The sequence below is a fragment of the Microcaecilia unicolor genome, unplaced genomic scaffold (genome assembly GCF_901765095.1).
Source record: "Microcaecilia unicolor unplaced genomic scaffold, aMicUni1.1, whole genome shotgun sequence".
NCBI lineage: Eukaryota > Metazoa > Chordata > Amphibia > Gymnophiona > Siphonopidae > Microcaecilia > Microcaecilia unicolor.
The window spans coordinates 64,941-80,993 of NW_021963301.1; the positions used below are offsets into that span (position 1 = coordinate 64,941).

The 16,053-nt window shown below is 44.8% G+C and overlaps 1 protein-coding gene across 1 annotated transcript in view; it reads right to left on the reverse strand.

Annotated features, from left to right (window-relative positions):
- Window positions 1-10,997, reverse strand: part of LOC115459158 (telomere length regulation protein TEL2 homolog) — a gene marked incomplete at its 3' end in the record, with an annotated part of 72,998 nt that extends 62,001 nt beyond the window's left edge. Inside the window, exons 1-3 of the mRNA XM_030189031.1 lie at window positions 10,788-10,997; window positions 4,793-5,142; window positions 4,029-4,306 (exon numbers count right to left, since the gene is read on the reverse strand). Of these exons, the coding sequence (XP_030044891.1) occupies window positions 4,029-4,306; window positions 4,793-5,121 (607 nt within the window). The remainder of the gene's footprint in view (window positions 1-4,028; window positions 4,307-4,792; window positions 5,143-10,787) is intronic.
- Between the last annotated feature and the right edge of the window lie 5,056 nt (window positions 10,998-16,053).

The following is a 16,053-nucleotide window of genomic DNA, read 5'->3' on the forward strand; positions in this document are numbered from 1 at the left end:
CTAAACAAATATATTGAGGTTTCAAAAATGTGCATTCATACTTTATCCTATCATTTTTGTTGGCATATGTGAACGAACACACATTTTACTGTATGATAAACTTACACAAACAAAGCGGAGTTACTCATTGTCCCTCAAACTACAGAGCTCCACAGGAATGAGGAATGCGGGATTCCTGCAGCAATGTAGTCAAAATCTCTGGTGACTCCATAAGTCTCGGAATGTACGGAGAGAGGCCGCTGGAGCGCCAGACTGAGGCTCAGAATGCCCAGAGAGGCCGCTGGAGCTCCAGACTGAGGCTCAGAATGCCCAGAGAGGCCGCTGGAGCGCCAGACTGAGGCTCAGAATGCCCAGAGAGGCAGCTGGAGCGCCAGACTGAGGCTCAGAATGCCCAGAGAGGCAGCTGGAGCGCCAGACTGAGGCTCAGAATGCCCAGAGAGGCAACTGGAGCGCCAGACTGAGGCTCAGAATGCCCAGAGAGGCAGCTGGAGTGCCAGACTGAGGCTCAGAATGCCCAGAGAGGCAGCTGGAGCACCAGACTGAGGCTTGGCACACTCTTTGGTTGAATAGTGAATACCATCCATAAAAAACATGGGAGGCTGTTGGGGTTGTAAGAAAACAGAGGGCTGCAAGCAAGAAAATAATGTCGACTCCAGTGGAAATGGAGGAGATTAACTGAGGGGATGGAATGGATTTTAACAGGTATGGGTGGGTATAGGTGAAATTTCTGTCCCCCGTGCAACTCTCTACCTCAGACCAGTCCAGATGCATGGGTAATACCCTACACTCCTGCCAGCAGATGGAGATTCAGAACTACTGATTCCATGCCCTTTTCCCTATAAGCAGACTTCTATAATAGTGCTTCCCAATCTTTTGTGGCTGTGACCCCATGATTGCAGCCAAATAAAGTTGAGTAACTTCCTGAAGGTGCATAATAATAATGCATCTCTGGAGAGCCCATCTAGATTGTAACCCCAAACACGGGTTTTATGGCCCCATTTGGGGCCCCAACCCATAGTTTGGGAAGCTCTGCTCTATAGTCAACCACTAGCTAGTAGTTTTCAGTCTCCAGCAGATGAGCTCCTGTACAGTCTGGACTAGCCTGGTAGGAGTAAGGGAGAATCATCCTTGGTCCCCATATATATAAGATTAAAAAATAAAATAAAAAAATCCAAGAACCCTTCATAGTGGTGTCTGGCAAAAAGGTTGTGCTATGTCTGGTTCTCTCCTTTATACCTAATGTGGTGTCTTCCTTCCATGTTAATTAGTCTATTTCACTTCTGGAGTCTGAGAAGGAAGGAGATACAGTGGAAGCATGATGACTGCATTAGTTGGATACTCAGAGAGCTTTACATTGTTATCAGAAGAGAAATGAGATTTGGCACTCTAACCAGTTCTTTGTACTGTTTGGGGGAGAGGAGATAGGACAGGAAAGGTGGCTTCTAAAGCCATGGTGGCTCAGTGGATTAAAGAACGTATAGTGTCAATGTACACTATCCGAGGGCATTTGATGACCATTGCCCTGAAGGTGCATTCCACAAAAACACAAGTAGCGTCCTGGGTGAAGTACAGCCTGACCCTTGCAGGTTGTGGCTGCATTCTTTTTGAAATACTATAGGTTGGATGTGCAAGCGCATCAGGATGCTGCCTTCAGGGCTACTGGTTCCAATAGCTGGTTTGTCTGGCTCCCAAGCAATACCTAACAAGGTGGGTACTTTTCACTCATCTAAACTGATCTAGCGGGATGATGAGAAAGGAAAACTTAAATATTAAACTGCTAATTTCCATTTCATTCATTTTAAATATTTATATACCGCTTAGACCTAAGCAGTTTACAGATTCATTTTTACACATACTGGGACTGTTCTTAGTGGGCTCACAATCTAAGTAGTACATTGCACTACTGTTATACCTGGGGCAAAAGAGGGTTAAGTGACTTGAACAGGGTCATATGGAGTTGCAGAGGGAATTGAACCTGGTTCCCCGGGATCTCAACCCACTGCTGACCATCAGGCAGCAGCAGGAATCAAACCCAGTTCCCTGGCTTCGCAACCCGCTCCTTGAGTTCATCTAGACCAGTCCAGAATCCACCAGTGTGTAAGCCTCTGTGGAACAGCAGTTCAAGGTGGAGTTTTGCACTTTAGGAGCTTCAGCTCTGGATGCTCAAGGCCACAGAATACTTGAAGGGAAAAAAAAGGGATTTCAGAGTTTTAGTTTGTTCCATTGTTTTCTAGTCCCTAGTTCATGAGGGGAATAGTTGACTGGTACAGTGCTTTATTAAAAAAATATTAGTTGGAGATGGACTGCACAGGTCTCCTTATAGGGGAAAAGGTATGGAACTAGTACTTCTCAAGCTGCTGGAATAGAATAGGCATTATCCACATCTGGACCAGTCTGGAGGGACTCAAGGAAAGACAATCACAAGGTAAGACTTTTCTCCATGCATCCAAAATGCTCAGCCATGTCTTATCCAAGACTGAGATAAGTAAATAAATAGGAGATAAGAAACACTGTTTATTTAGATAGATTTTAACACTGAATTATGAAGGTATATAACACATGTTGCAAATGACACGACTGTTCAAGTTTCAAACTTCTGCTAATTCAACCCCTTTTGTATTCCTTCCTCTGCAAGCTTGGCCTGCAAGCACCCAGATCAGCTGTCATGAGCATAAGTTTTGTTTCTCCCTTACTGCCTGTACATTGAGTGCAAAAGTTTTATTTTCCAGTAAATAGCAACTATTGTTATGCACTTCTTATAAATCACATGACATGGGCGGAATTTTGGGATACCCTACAACCAACAGCAAAAAGCAAAATTCTAAATTGAGAGACTGTGTAGGTAGACGAGAGACTTTGAATACCTGTGGACTGATAGTAGGATTATTGAGGTGGGGGGAGGGGGGTGGAGTCGGGGGGAGTTTAGGGGGGGAGGACGGGAAGGGATAGAGGGGTGGGATAGGTAGACATGTTGTAGTGCATCTTTGCTAACAGCGTTGATTCAGGTGTTAATCCTTTAAAGAACTATGCATACTGGTACACTGTTTATTAACCTGTCTGCAATAAAAATGATTGAAACATATAAATCACATGACAAGGAGAAACACATGAGGAACTGAAGCTATGCGGCTCATATATGGCAGATAAAATTGATATAAAACTTGATGGCGAGTGAGACTGAGGACCCTCCAAAGAAGGAGATGTTCCTCCACAAATATGTGTTTAGGGAAGAAGGAGCCAGGTGTTTCATGCAATTTGTTTGCTGTTGCTGGGGACCACATGTATGGGATAAAGAAATGGCCAATGAGCACAAAGTGCAAACGTGTATTGGGACAGGAGAGGATGTCAAAATAAAGGAAATAACCTTTTATGTATAATGAAGAAAACAGGAACAGGAAATATCCTTTTAAGGTACAATAAGTTAGAACAGAAGAAATCACATGTTTTAGAAAAAATTAAACTTATAACAGTATATAAGTGCAGAATGAGAAAGCCAAACAGAGCAGCCTTGTAGCTCAGCCTGAACGTCTTGCTGGCTGTGTGACAAAAACTGCTCCATGAGGGAACAATCACTTTTGTACTGACTTTACCAATAAACATTTTACTTGGTTGCGCCTAAACTAAGTCTGATTGTCTCTCTTATTCCAGCCAGAGAGATTTATCTCTAGGGGCTGAAGTGTTTTCCCCTCCTAAGGGGCAATAGGACTGGATTACAAGGGTAATTTTATAAACTATTTGTTAATTACTCCAGGGGTATGCACATAAAAATGCACACACTGACAAGAAAGTACCTATATGCCTTCATAAGCTAAACTTAGGGATCTATATGATCTTCACACATAGGCTATCTATAATAAAATTACCCTTTGTATCTGAAAAATAAAGCTGTAGTTGGAAACATCTCAAACACAATAAGTTCTGCACCCAAAATAACATTATTTTAAATTCAGAACACTGAGTTACAATAGATGTGGCACTGATCACACTCCCACATACAACCATGATCAGACTATTGCCCTCCCTCTCACCTCTTAAAGCCTCAGAGATCTTCTGCAAGACAAAGACAATTTCCCTCCCAAGCAAGGGAAAGTAGTTCTGGGGGTAGAAGGCAGACAGGTTCTCTTCATGCAGCTTGTTGCTCAGGTGGTCAGGAAGGCATACAATCTTGCTGAGCAGGGTTTCCTGTAGAAGCGGCGAGGTGACCTGGGCCTGCTGCTGACAAACCTCCCACATCAATGCTGCCAATCTCCCTTTGCACAGGAAATTCTCCAGGATGCCAACAATCTTCATCAGACAGAAACTGGGCCTATGGAAAATAAAACAGGACATTAATAAAGAAAAGTAAGGCTGCTGCTGATCCAAATGCAGAAAGATACAGGGAACATCATGGCAGCTACACATGGAAGATTCAACTGAACTGATTTTGTGATCACCCTATAAAGACACAGTCCAATTGTAAAATGTTACTTCCGTGGGGAAACAGAAGCATCATCAATCTTCAAACCATCCTCTCTATAACACATTGGAGTGGTCTATGCCCAATTATACAGTCAATTTCACTGCAACAAAATTTTTGTGCTGGCTAAATGTGTCCAATGAAAAAAGCCAAATAAATATCCCACAGGGAAATAACACCAATCATTCAAGTTCATGCAACATTTACTTTTGATTGACGCTTGCTATGATGTATTGTAAGCCACATTGAGTCTGCAAATAGGTGGGAAAATGTGGGATACAAATGCAACAAATAAATAAATTCCAGGGCCACATCAGTTCTGGATCTGGAGCTTACTCTGTACACATGATACAATCCAGCAGAACCAGGAAAGTTTGGTCAGGCGGCCCTTCCAGGAAAAAGCTCTCCAACAGTTCCTGTTGCTCCAAGGTGAGCAGCTCCAGTTTATCTGGAATCACTTTAGCAATGAGACATCGTAGGAATGGAGAGAAGTGGATCCTGCTGAACTCTTCCCGCTCTCGCAGAGTGGTTGAAATTCCACCTTGACCCAAATACTGCTTCATGGTCTTAAGTACTGCAGCAATTTGGACTCCACTGCTCGACGAGAAGAGAACATCCATAGCATCTTTGACAGCATAGCAGACTTGATGGAACTCAGGCTCCATTGTTCAGCTTCACCCCAAGAACTAAAGGGAAAAGAAACAGAGATAAAAGGGGGCCTCGTGTTCTTCTGGAAAACTATCTTAGTGTTCCCTGATTTTTATTTTCAAGAAGTTTAACTAAAAAATAAAGCATTTATTTTAAGATGTAAACCACTTAGATGCCTACATACAGTGCAATCCGCTTAAGTGCAAGGGTCTGGGACTAAAGAAATGCATGCAGTTAACCAGAGCGTGCACTTAACCGTTGTGACCCAAAGAAGCTTGACATCTGATAAACATATGTACAGTACTGTTTATTATACGTACAGTATACAGTCTCAGTTAACTGACATTAGGCTTACTTTAAGTAATCAGTTATAGTCCTCTGTACACTCTTGGGTCTGTGAGTTCCATAGACTACGTCTGCCAGACGGTAAAAACTGTCATAGCACTGACATCCAGTGGCCTCCAGATAGGCCCGCACGGTGTTGAGACTCTCCAGCGCTCTTGCAAAAGTGACAGCAGGAGGTTGTTGAATTTTGTCAGCATGTGCCTCGCTGCTCATTTCTTCATCTGTTCCATCATCAGCCGTTGTTGCCTGCTTGTAGGCGCATATCTTGACACCAGTGCTGTCTTCAGCTGTTTGTAGATCGTAATCAACAGCTACATAGCGATGGAACTCCTCTTCAGTAACACCGGCTGGGATGTCAATAACCTCTTCATCTGACGCGTTTGCAACTGCTGCATCTGCTTCGTCCCTCTCCACATCCTTAACAAAGCTTGCCCGCTTGTAGCAGCTCACAATGGTTGCCTGTGTAACATGATTTCAGGCTTCTTTCTGCATATGTAGGGAATCCAAAAGTGATAGATCACGAGCCAGTTCAACAGCACATTTATCCTTGTCAGTCTGGTCATCCACAACACTCATCAGACGACGTAGCACAAGAGCCCGATAATGTTGTTTGAAATTGGCTATTATGCCCTGATCCATAGGTTGGATCAGAGAGGTAGTGTTTGGTGGCAGGAAGACCACCTTGATGTTAGACAGCCTGACATCATCCCTGTGTGCAGCACAATTATCACAAAGCAGCAAAATCTGATGCTTTTGTGCCCACATCTAGTGTCTAACTTCTTTAGCCACTGCTTCCAAATTTCCCCAGTCATCCATGAATTTGCGTTAGACTCATATGACACAGGAAGTCGCTTAACTTTCTTGAAGCAACGGGGCTGTTTGCTCTTTCCAATGACGAGGGGTTCCAACTTCTCACTCCCATCCATATTGCAGCAAAGGAGGATTGTCAATCGGTCCTTCGATGTTTTACCTGCAGTAGTTTCGGCATGTTTGAATGCAAGTGTTCCATCAGGAATCGCTCGCCAGTAAAGACCATTTTCGTCAGCACTGAAAATGTCAACAGGTGCAAACTCGTTCAAGATGGTAGGAAGAACTGAAACAACCCAATTTTCAGCACCAAAGTCATCAGCGTCTTGTTTCTCACCATGCTGTTTCTTGAATTTTATGCTGTCCCTCTCCTTCCATCTTTCCAACCATCCAACAGTGGCTTTGAATTCAGTTAGTCCAAGACTTTCAGCTAGCTGGTTAGCTCTGTCCATAAGCAGTGGACCACTGACAGGAAACTGCTCCTGACTCGACAAAACCACCAAAGAAGAGCATCTTCTACTTCCTCAGCTTTTCCCGCCCGTTTTCGTTTCCATTGTGGATTTGTATTGTTTTGCCAGTCTTCCAGAAGCTGGTCTTTCTGCTTCAAGACACGTGAAATTTGACTGGGATTGACACCATATTCTTTAGCAATAGATGCTTGACTTTGTTTGTTTTCTAATTTTTTAAGAACTTCTATTCTTTCAGCCAGTGTTAAAGTCTTACAGTTCCGCCACGACGACAACCCCAGTGTACGCTCTAACAATATTCTTTCACTTATTCTGCCTGTGGCAGTTAAACAGGCAGCACATTTTAAATCTCGTTGGTTGTCACGCGCCAATTGGCTTCCATATTCCATGCGCGCGCTTATGCTGAGTCTTTCCTGCAGAGGAGCGGTCTTGAACCATGCATATAAGCGAATCTTGCACTTATCAGTGGTGCGCTAAACCGAAGTTTGTCCCCATAGAAATTGATGGTGCCAAAAACGGGACCAAAGTACGGCATGCTTATCCGACGTGCACTGTACTAATAACAACATATATTTTCAAACCTTCTTCAGTTTTGACATCAAAAATAGCTATATGAGGAGTGGGGGTGGGGGGCTTACTTTTTCTTTTCATAAAGCTACAGGAAATATCTGGCCCTCAGCATATTTTCTTATGTTACCTAGGGGCTCATTTTCAAAGCACTTAGACTTACAAAGTTCCATAGGTTACGTTGTAACTTTGTAAGTCTAAGTGCTTTGAATATACACCTCTAATGTCATAATGATCTTGTAACCAGGGGCGTAGCTACGGGTGGGCCTGGCTGGGCCCAGGCCCACCCAATTTCAGCCCAGGCCCGCCCAGCACCAGCACCCATTGCCGGCCACTACTGCTTTTCCTGTTGAGCAGCAGGGCCGGCGCTACAAAAAGAAGACGCGCTAACGGCACTAAGGACGAAAAATGTTTAAAAAAAAAAAAGCGCGGCACCGGCAGGCACTGTCTAGGCAGCCTTGAGGCATTGGCTGCTGGCTCGCAGGCTCCTCCCGTGTCCTACGTCACTGCAGTGACGTAGGAGACGGGAGGAGCCTGCGAGCCAGCAGCCAATGCCTCAAGGCTGCCTAGACAGTGCCTGCCGGTGCCGCGCTTTTTTTTTTTTAACATTTTTCGTCCTTAGCGCCGTTAGCGCGTCTTCTTTTTGTAGCGCCGGCCCTGCTGCTCAACAGGAAAAGCAGCAGTGGCCGGCAATGGGAGCTGGGGCTGGCTGGCGCTGGCATGCAGGGCCGGCCTCATCGAAGAAAAGAGGGAAAACATGGAAGAATGGGGAGAAAAAGAGGGAAAACAGATGGAAGGATGGCAGAGAATGAGGGAAAACATGGAAGGATGGGGAGAAAGAGGGAAAACATGGAAGGATGGGGACAAAGAGGGAAAATAGATGGAAGGATGGGGAGAAAAGATAGAAAATAGATGGAAGGATGGGGAGAAAAGATAGAAAACAGATGGAAGGATGGCAGAGAAAGAGGGAAAACAGATGGAAGGATGGGGAGAGAAAGAGGGAAAACGGATGGATGGGGAGAGAGACTCTGGATGGAAGGATGGGGAGAGAAAGGGGAGAGACTGGAAGGATGTGGAGAGAGAAGGGACACTGAACAGAAAAGGGTAGAGTGATACAGAGACACTGGTTAGAAAGAGGGAGAGAGAGACATTAGATGGAAGGATCAGGAGAGAGGGTAGATGGATGGAAGGATGGGGAGAGAAAGAGGGAAGACGCTGGATGGAAGGGTAGGGAGAAAGAGGTGACACTGGACGGAAGGATGCAGAAAGAAAGAGGGGAGACTACTGGAAGGATGGGGAGAGAAAGAAGAGAGCTGCTGGATGGAAAAGGAGAGTAGTGAAAGACTGGAGAATAAGAGGAAGGGGTATGGTGAGAACAAGGGTGAGAAAAAGATGAAAAGCCATAAGTAGATGAAGGAAATTAAAGAATGGATAGTAAGAATGAATTAAATCAGGACAGAGAGAGAGAGGCAGAAAAATATTGAAGAAAGCAAAGAAAAAGGAGAGAAAAATGAGAAATGGCCAGGAAACTGTGGCAGAAGAGTTAAGTGAAAACGAAGGAAAGCAGAATCTAGAGACTGGGAGCGACACAATGAGAAAAAGTAAATGGCCATACAAGAAAGGTAAAGAAAATAATTTTATTTTTAATTTAGGATAAAGTAATATGGTACCTGTGTTAATGAAGTTTCAGAGACCAATACGTCCTTCCTTAGGTCAGGCGAGGATACCGTAACAGCATTATACTGACCTGAGGCAGGAGGTTTTGGCCTCTGAAAGCTCACTGAAAAGGGTGTTAGGCTATTAAATAAATTTTCTGAAATCTGATGCACTGAAAAGCAGCACTTTACCCTGTGTGACAAATGCATCTGATTAGCGTGACTAAATTTTGCTGGGGGAGGGGGGTAGAGAGAAAATTTTGTGTCCACCCACTTTGGGTTCAGGCCCATCCAAAATTGGCAGTCTGGCTACGCCACTGCTTGTAACTAGAGAGAGGGATATCCCACTGTATTCTAGACAAACTTATTAAATGTATATTGTAACCCTCACAGAACAGCATGAAGTGAGAAAGAAAAATCATTCTGCAATATTGCACTCCAAACACTTTTAATACTGGTAGAAACCGGAATAACGGTTCTGTATGTAACATATATGTAACTTGACTCTGTATATGATACAAAAATTTGGCACTAGAAGATCTGTGCGAAGTCTGTATTCTATAAGAGGTGCCTGACCTTTACAGAATATTAACACAGGCGTGACCTTTGGGCATTGGACATATGCCTGGTTCCATCGGGTGTGGATAGGCATTCTATAACATGGTGCATAACTTTTGGGAGAGTGCCATGATCTGCCCATGCCCCTCCCATGGTCACATCTCCTTTTGGATTGAATGTGGAAAAAGTTAGCCAGCATATTTTAAAATAGCACGCTACTCCAAGACATGCAAAATTTACAAAAAGGCCTAGACATGCTATTCAGTAGCTCAGCCAAATGTAAAAACTTGCCTACTAGGAACGCAAAAAGATCATCATGCGCATTCCTCAATCTACACTATCCTAACTGCAAAGGGCTAAAATATAAATCCACATACGCGACCAGTTTCTCATACATCTGCACGCAGCTATGGAACGCACTACCAAAGGCCATAAAAACAACGCAAGACCTAACCATCTTCCGAAGACTACTGAAAACAGATCTCTTCAAGAAGGCATACCATAAACATCCATCTTAAATACTAAACAATAACACTAAATACGATCTACACAAAACCGGAACCTTACCACATGATTGATTAACCCTGTTCTATTAATGATCAAGCATTACCCATCAAACCTTAGTTCGAATAGGGTCTCTCTACAGTCGATGACCTAATGTATGTTACAACCCAATGTATTACTTAGGTACCTTCATGCGATACCATAATGTATTCTGTTTTACCATATATGTATACATATGATATACATATACACCAGGGTCTGTTTCATATATGTTATATACCATGATCTGTTCCATGTATGTTACAATGTATGCATGCACCCTAACGCAACACCAACTGTAATTATGTTACCCGGAAATGGCAATCGCCATTACGGCAAATGTAAGCCACATTGAGCTTGCAAATCGGTGGGAAAATGTGGGATACAAATGCTACAAATAAATTAATTAATTAAAATGCAGCCTAATATCTTACAAGTACATTATTTAAACTACTTAACACACAATATTCAAACAGCACCAATCCAATCTATGAAAAGGCAGCACTGCAAATGTTACAGCAAGTGCTAGAACATCTACTAGGATAACAGAACAACCTGCACTGCTACAGATTCCTACTCTGAAATTAAACACACACCTTGGTCACACATACACGACACACACACACCCAATTCAGAACATGGGAACAAATTATAAGTCAAAATATGCTGACAATCTTAAACTGGAAACCCGAACAAGCCAGACTCAAAGATACCAAATCACACGCATTCGGCTGTACTCACGCTCTCAAACGCATTCAGGGATCGGCCTCCCCTCTTTATGATCCCTGCCATCTCCTCTATCTTCCACTCTGCTTCTTGTCGATACGTCACCTATCCACCCCCGATGAAACTCATACCTGACTCTGAGGTCGCCCACTAGCAATACCACAGCTTTCCTTCTCCGGTACTCTGTGACCATCCCATAAGATATACTAAACACATCACACAACAGACAACAACAACCTCTCTCCCTCTACATGCCGCTTTGCCAGAAACAGGAAGTTGCGTCGGAGACGGAGCCTAGAGCGCAGCAGCACCAGCAAGCAAGGCTTCTGAAACTGGAGTCGGTTGACGAAGCGGCATTGATGCAGTTCAAGGATGTTTCATAAACAGGAGTGAAAGTGAGTGAGCCTATCTAGTCCACTGTAAGCAAGGAAGACAATTAGGACAAACTAAGTTTCCCCTTTCCCAGCGCAGCCGTCATCCCCGTTCACTCAAAACAAAGCAAGCAAACCCTATGAACTGTATCCACTTTGCCGTTTTTTTTTTTATTGGTGGTCCATCAGTAACAAGTCTAAAGCTGTTTCAATTAGATAAGCAGTGCCTTAAAAGGTTGAGGACAAAAGTTTTTTGTTTTTACTTATTGGACAGCTTTCTAATTTATTTTAAAGCTTCCCATATCTACTATAATAAAACGCAGCCTCAACGTTCTGAGGACACTGACGTCACTAAAGTCACTCACAACACACACCGGTTCGTGGTTTCATGGTGGTGAAGCCACACAACATCTTCATGCCCCGCCCTCGCTCACACGTGATGACATCGAGGGCGGAACACCAAAACAAATTAACGCATGGCGAGAAGTAGTTTCCCTACTCCTCCCCTTCCAACAAATCCCAGCCACCGCCGACGTGCAGATGAACCCGGCCCCTTTCGCCACATAGCCCCGCCCCTTACAACTTACCGTCCCGCCCACAGTAGCACACGCTTAACCTCACCAACCTCCCTCCCCCCCTGTCACCTCCCCTTAACGCGTGTCTCCCTGGTGGTCTAGAGGTACCTGTTCGGTCGGGCCAGGAAAGAAAGAGCCCCCTCTTTCCTCCGTAGCGGTGGCTTCCTTGCTGCATCGTGTGGGAGTCCGGCTCTCGGCGTTTGAAAATGGCTGCCGAGACTTCAAGCTGCCTCACGAGACTTCAACTCTCGGCGGCCATTTTGAAACGCCGAGAGCCGGACTCCCACACGATGCAAGCTACCACCACCGCTACGGGCAGGAAAGAGGGGGCTCTTTCTTTCCTGCCCCGACCGAACAGGTACCGTAAGGGGAGGGGAAGGGAGTCCCATGCCCGCTAGCGCCCGTTTCATCGGCGCCAGAAACGGCCCATTTTTACTAGTGTAGTTATAAACAGTGTTTTTTCTAGCAAAAAAGGTGCCGGACTCAAATGCCAGGCCACCCTTCAGGAGTGGGGTGATCAGGGTCGGTCTTAACAATTGCGGGGCCCTGTGCCCACACCCACCACCATAAGCCATAATTTATCAGTTTAAAAGGAGGTTTAGAGCTCTCGGAGCCCCAGCTCACCCCATACTTTGATATGCATCCACCACATTTCAGTAGAGAGTGGCAGACAGCAGTAGCAATTTTCATATCCCTTCAGCTTCCAAGCCCAGAGTCTCCTTGCTGCTGCATCCCGCCCTTTCAGAAGCATGAAGTGACATCAAAAGGGGGTGGGACGCAGCAGCGAGGAGCCTCTGGGCTTGGTAGCTGACAGGATATGAAAATTGCTGCTGCAGTTGCCGCCGCCGCCTGATATTCTCTACTGAAATGTGGAGGCACATTAAGGTACGGAGCAGGGCAGTGTTCCAAGACAGGAGGATAGATGTGCCAGAAAAGTGTGGCCCCTAGGAGCGCGAGGCCCTGTGCGACCACCCCTGTTGCTCCTGCCTAAGACCAGCCCTGGGGGTGATCACTGAGGGACCCACCCCACAATAGCCAGGCCCCCCACAAACAGTCACAGAATCTATGACAAGGCAGAATTGGTGTGTAGAACCTGAGATGTTTCATTAAAACTTGGGTTCCATGGGTCAATTTTAGCAGACAATGGGAAAGGTGCCGGTACTCAGTACCCCCCCCCCTCAAAAAAAGCCCTGGATATAAATATTATGAAATACCAGCTTCAAAATGTTATAGCTGGTAGAAACAGCAATTTTAAACTCTGTATTTTGTGCTCAGTTTTCTACAGTAAAAACTAAATAAATACACTGTATACAATACAGATGGCCAAATTTTAGTGAGGATATCCTATTTCCTGATGGGTTCATCTTAAATGTTGTTGTAATCTGCCTTGGGAAGCCTGGTGTTATAAAGATGATGGAATATATTGAAATTAAATGGAAGTAGAATTAAACTCTCCTTTCATGGGGCACATGGAATCACATCTTCATCTGTTTTGTAGAAGTTTACCTTTTAGATACACAAATGGATTATAAGTGAAAATAATAAAAATATTTTCTGTATGCCTTTGTATTGCTCCATGGTGCGACCACACCTCTAATATTGTGTTTAATTCTGGTTGTCGCATCTCAAAAGAGATATAGTGGAATTAGAAAAGGTACAGAGAAGAGCAACGAAAATGATAAAGGGGATGGGACGACTTCCCTATGAGGAAAGGCTAAAGCAACTAGGGCTCTTCAGCTTGGAGAAAAGGTGGCTGAGAGATATGATAGAGGTCTATAAAATAATGAGTGGAGTTGAATGGGTAGATGTGAAGCGTCTGTTTACGCTTTCCAAAAATACTAGGACTAGGGAGCATGCAATGAAGCTACAATGTAGTAAATTTAAAACGAATCAGAGAAAATGTTTATTCACTCAACGTGTAATTAAACTCTGGAATTCGTTGCCAGAGAATGTGGTAAAGGCAGTTAGCTTAGCGGAGTTTTAAAAAAGGTTTGGACGGCTTCCTAAAGGAAAAGTCCATAGACCATTATTGAATGGACTTGAGGAAAATCAACTATTTCTGGGATAAGCAGCATAAAATGTTTTGTACTTTTTTGGGATCTTGCCAGGTATTTGTGACCTAGCTTGGCCACTGTTGGAAACAGGATGCTGGGCTTGATGGACCTGTGCTCTTTCCCAGTATGGCAATACATATGTAAACAGATCTCTCATTTGTTGAAACATACCTAAATGGGCTATAAGCCCCTAATGCAGTCCATTGTTTTTCTTATATTTTGTTCTTGTGATGTCTTATACTGGAAATACAGTGAGACAGAATAATAGAATTCAGTAACATCCAAAACTTATATGTTTTAATCAGTGTGTTTTTTCTAGCAAAAAATGTGCTCGTACTCAAATGCCAGGCCACCCTTCAGGGATGGGATGATCTCTGAGGGACCCACCCCACATTAGCCAGACCCCCTGCAACTAGTCACAGAATCTATGACAAGGCAGAATTGGTGTGTAGAGCCTGAGCTCTTTCATTAAGACTTGGGGACCATGGGTCAATTTTAGCAGACAATAGAAAAGGTGCCGGTACTCAGTACCCCCAAGTACCCCCTCAAAAAAAGCCCTGGTTTTAATTATCTATCTCTCTATATAAAACACACCTCCAACGTTCTAATGAAGGCTCACTTTCCCAACGTTCTAAAGTGAAGTGGCTGAGATGATATCGCTTTTGCTCCGAGTGTCTGCCCCGCCCACGCGTCCGTGGTGATGATGTCGAGGGCGGAGCACTGACACTCAACGAATCGCAACAGCGGTCAGTGCCGCCGCCCCCCCCCCCCGGCGCATCACCCAAGCCCCTCCCCTGCCAATCCACGAGACACGCAGGGGGAAGAGTACGGAAACACGCGGAGCATCTTTCCCTACTCCTCCCCCTGCCCACGAAACACCTCCAACTGCCCCCACCCCCGGCGCATCACCCCAGCCCCTCAGCAACGGCGCATCACAAAGCTCCTACCCCCCCCCCCCCCCGGCGCATCACCTCACCAAGCCCCTATCCCCCCCCACCTCGCCACCCGCACCCGCAAATACTGTCCGGCCGCAGCTGCTTCTCCTGTTCAGCAGCATCAGCCGGTACATAAAGAAAAAACACAAAAAAGATCTTAAAACTAAAACGCACCTCCGTAGACAGCCATCTCACATTGGCTGACGTCTCTGCAGCCGCTCCTCCTCTCCCCTCTACGTCACTGCCCCTGGAGGGAGACCCTGGAGGAGCGCAGCGACGTCAGATGGGAGAGGAGGAGCGGCTGCACAGACGACAGCCAATGTGACATGGCTGTCTACGGAGGTCCGTTTTAGTTTAAAATCTTTTTTTTTTGGTTTTTTACTTTATGTACAGGCTGCTGCTGAACAGGAGAAGCAGTAGCGGCCGGACAGAGTTAGTATTTGCGGCTGCGGGTGGGGGGGAGGGGCTTCGTGATGCGCCGGGGGAGGGAGGAGGTCGGGTGATGTTGAGCACCTGATTCTCATAACATGATGTCTCTGTTTTAGTGGCCCATTATCAGGAGAAAGAAATCTCTGCACGAATATAACACATGCTAGGGTGTCCCTGTAACCAGCCCCTCCAACTGACCACTGATTAAGATTTATAACAAATTACTACTCTACCTATGAAAAATTATTTCATTATTATACTTCCTCTGTGTACATCTGTATGCTGCACAAGCTGGAATGTTTGACAATATAAGTGAGATTAAATAAAAATGCTACCAATAATAAAGAACAAGGTGGATGCAGCAGGTCATAGGTTTGCTTGCTTTGTTTTGAGTAAACGGGGATGACGGCTGTGCTGGGAAGGGGAAACTTAGACTGACCTAATGGGTTTCAGCGTTCTGACGTCACTTCATCTCCTGTCTATTAAATCTCCTTGATGCAGTTTGTGCTTCGTAAAAGTATGTAAGGTTACCCATGTGGCTGCTTTAGAAATCTCTATGGAGGAAGCTCTGTGAAGATGCACTTTTACTAGCCACAGTCTGAAGACGATGAGCTATGTCTTGAGGAATCTGCATTTTCATAGTACAAAAAGACACAAACTATCCATTGCGACAAAGTAAGTTTTGTGACTGGTTGATGCAGCTGCCACTCCCGTAGAAAAAGAAATAATTGAGATGGACAGCCTGGGCACGCACAAGTTAAATAAAAGGTAAGTGCTCGCTCACAATCTATACAATCAACTTTGGTTAGCATCAGTATGAACAGGTGCAGGGCCAGTCTTAGCAGTGCGGGGCCCACCTGCACCCACCACCATAAGGCATAATATATCAGTTTAAAAGGAGGTTTACAGCTCTTTGA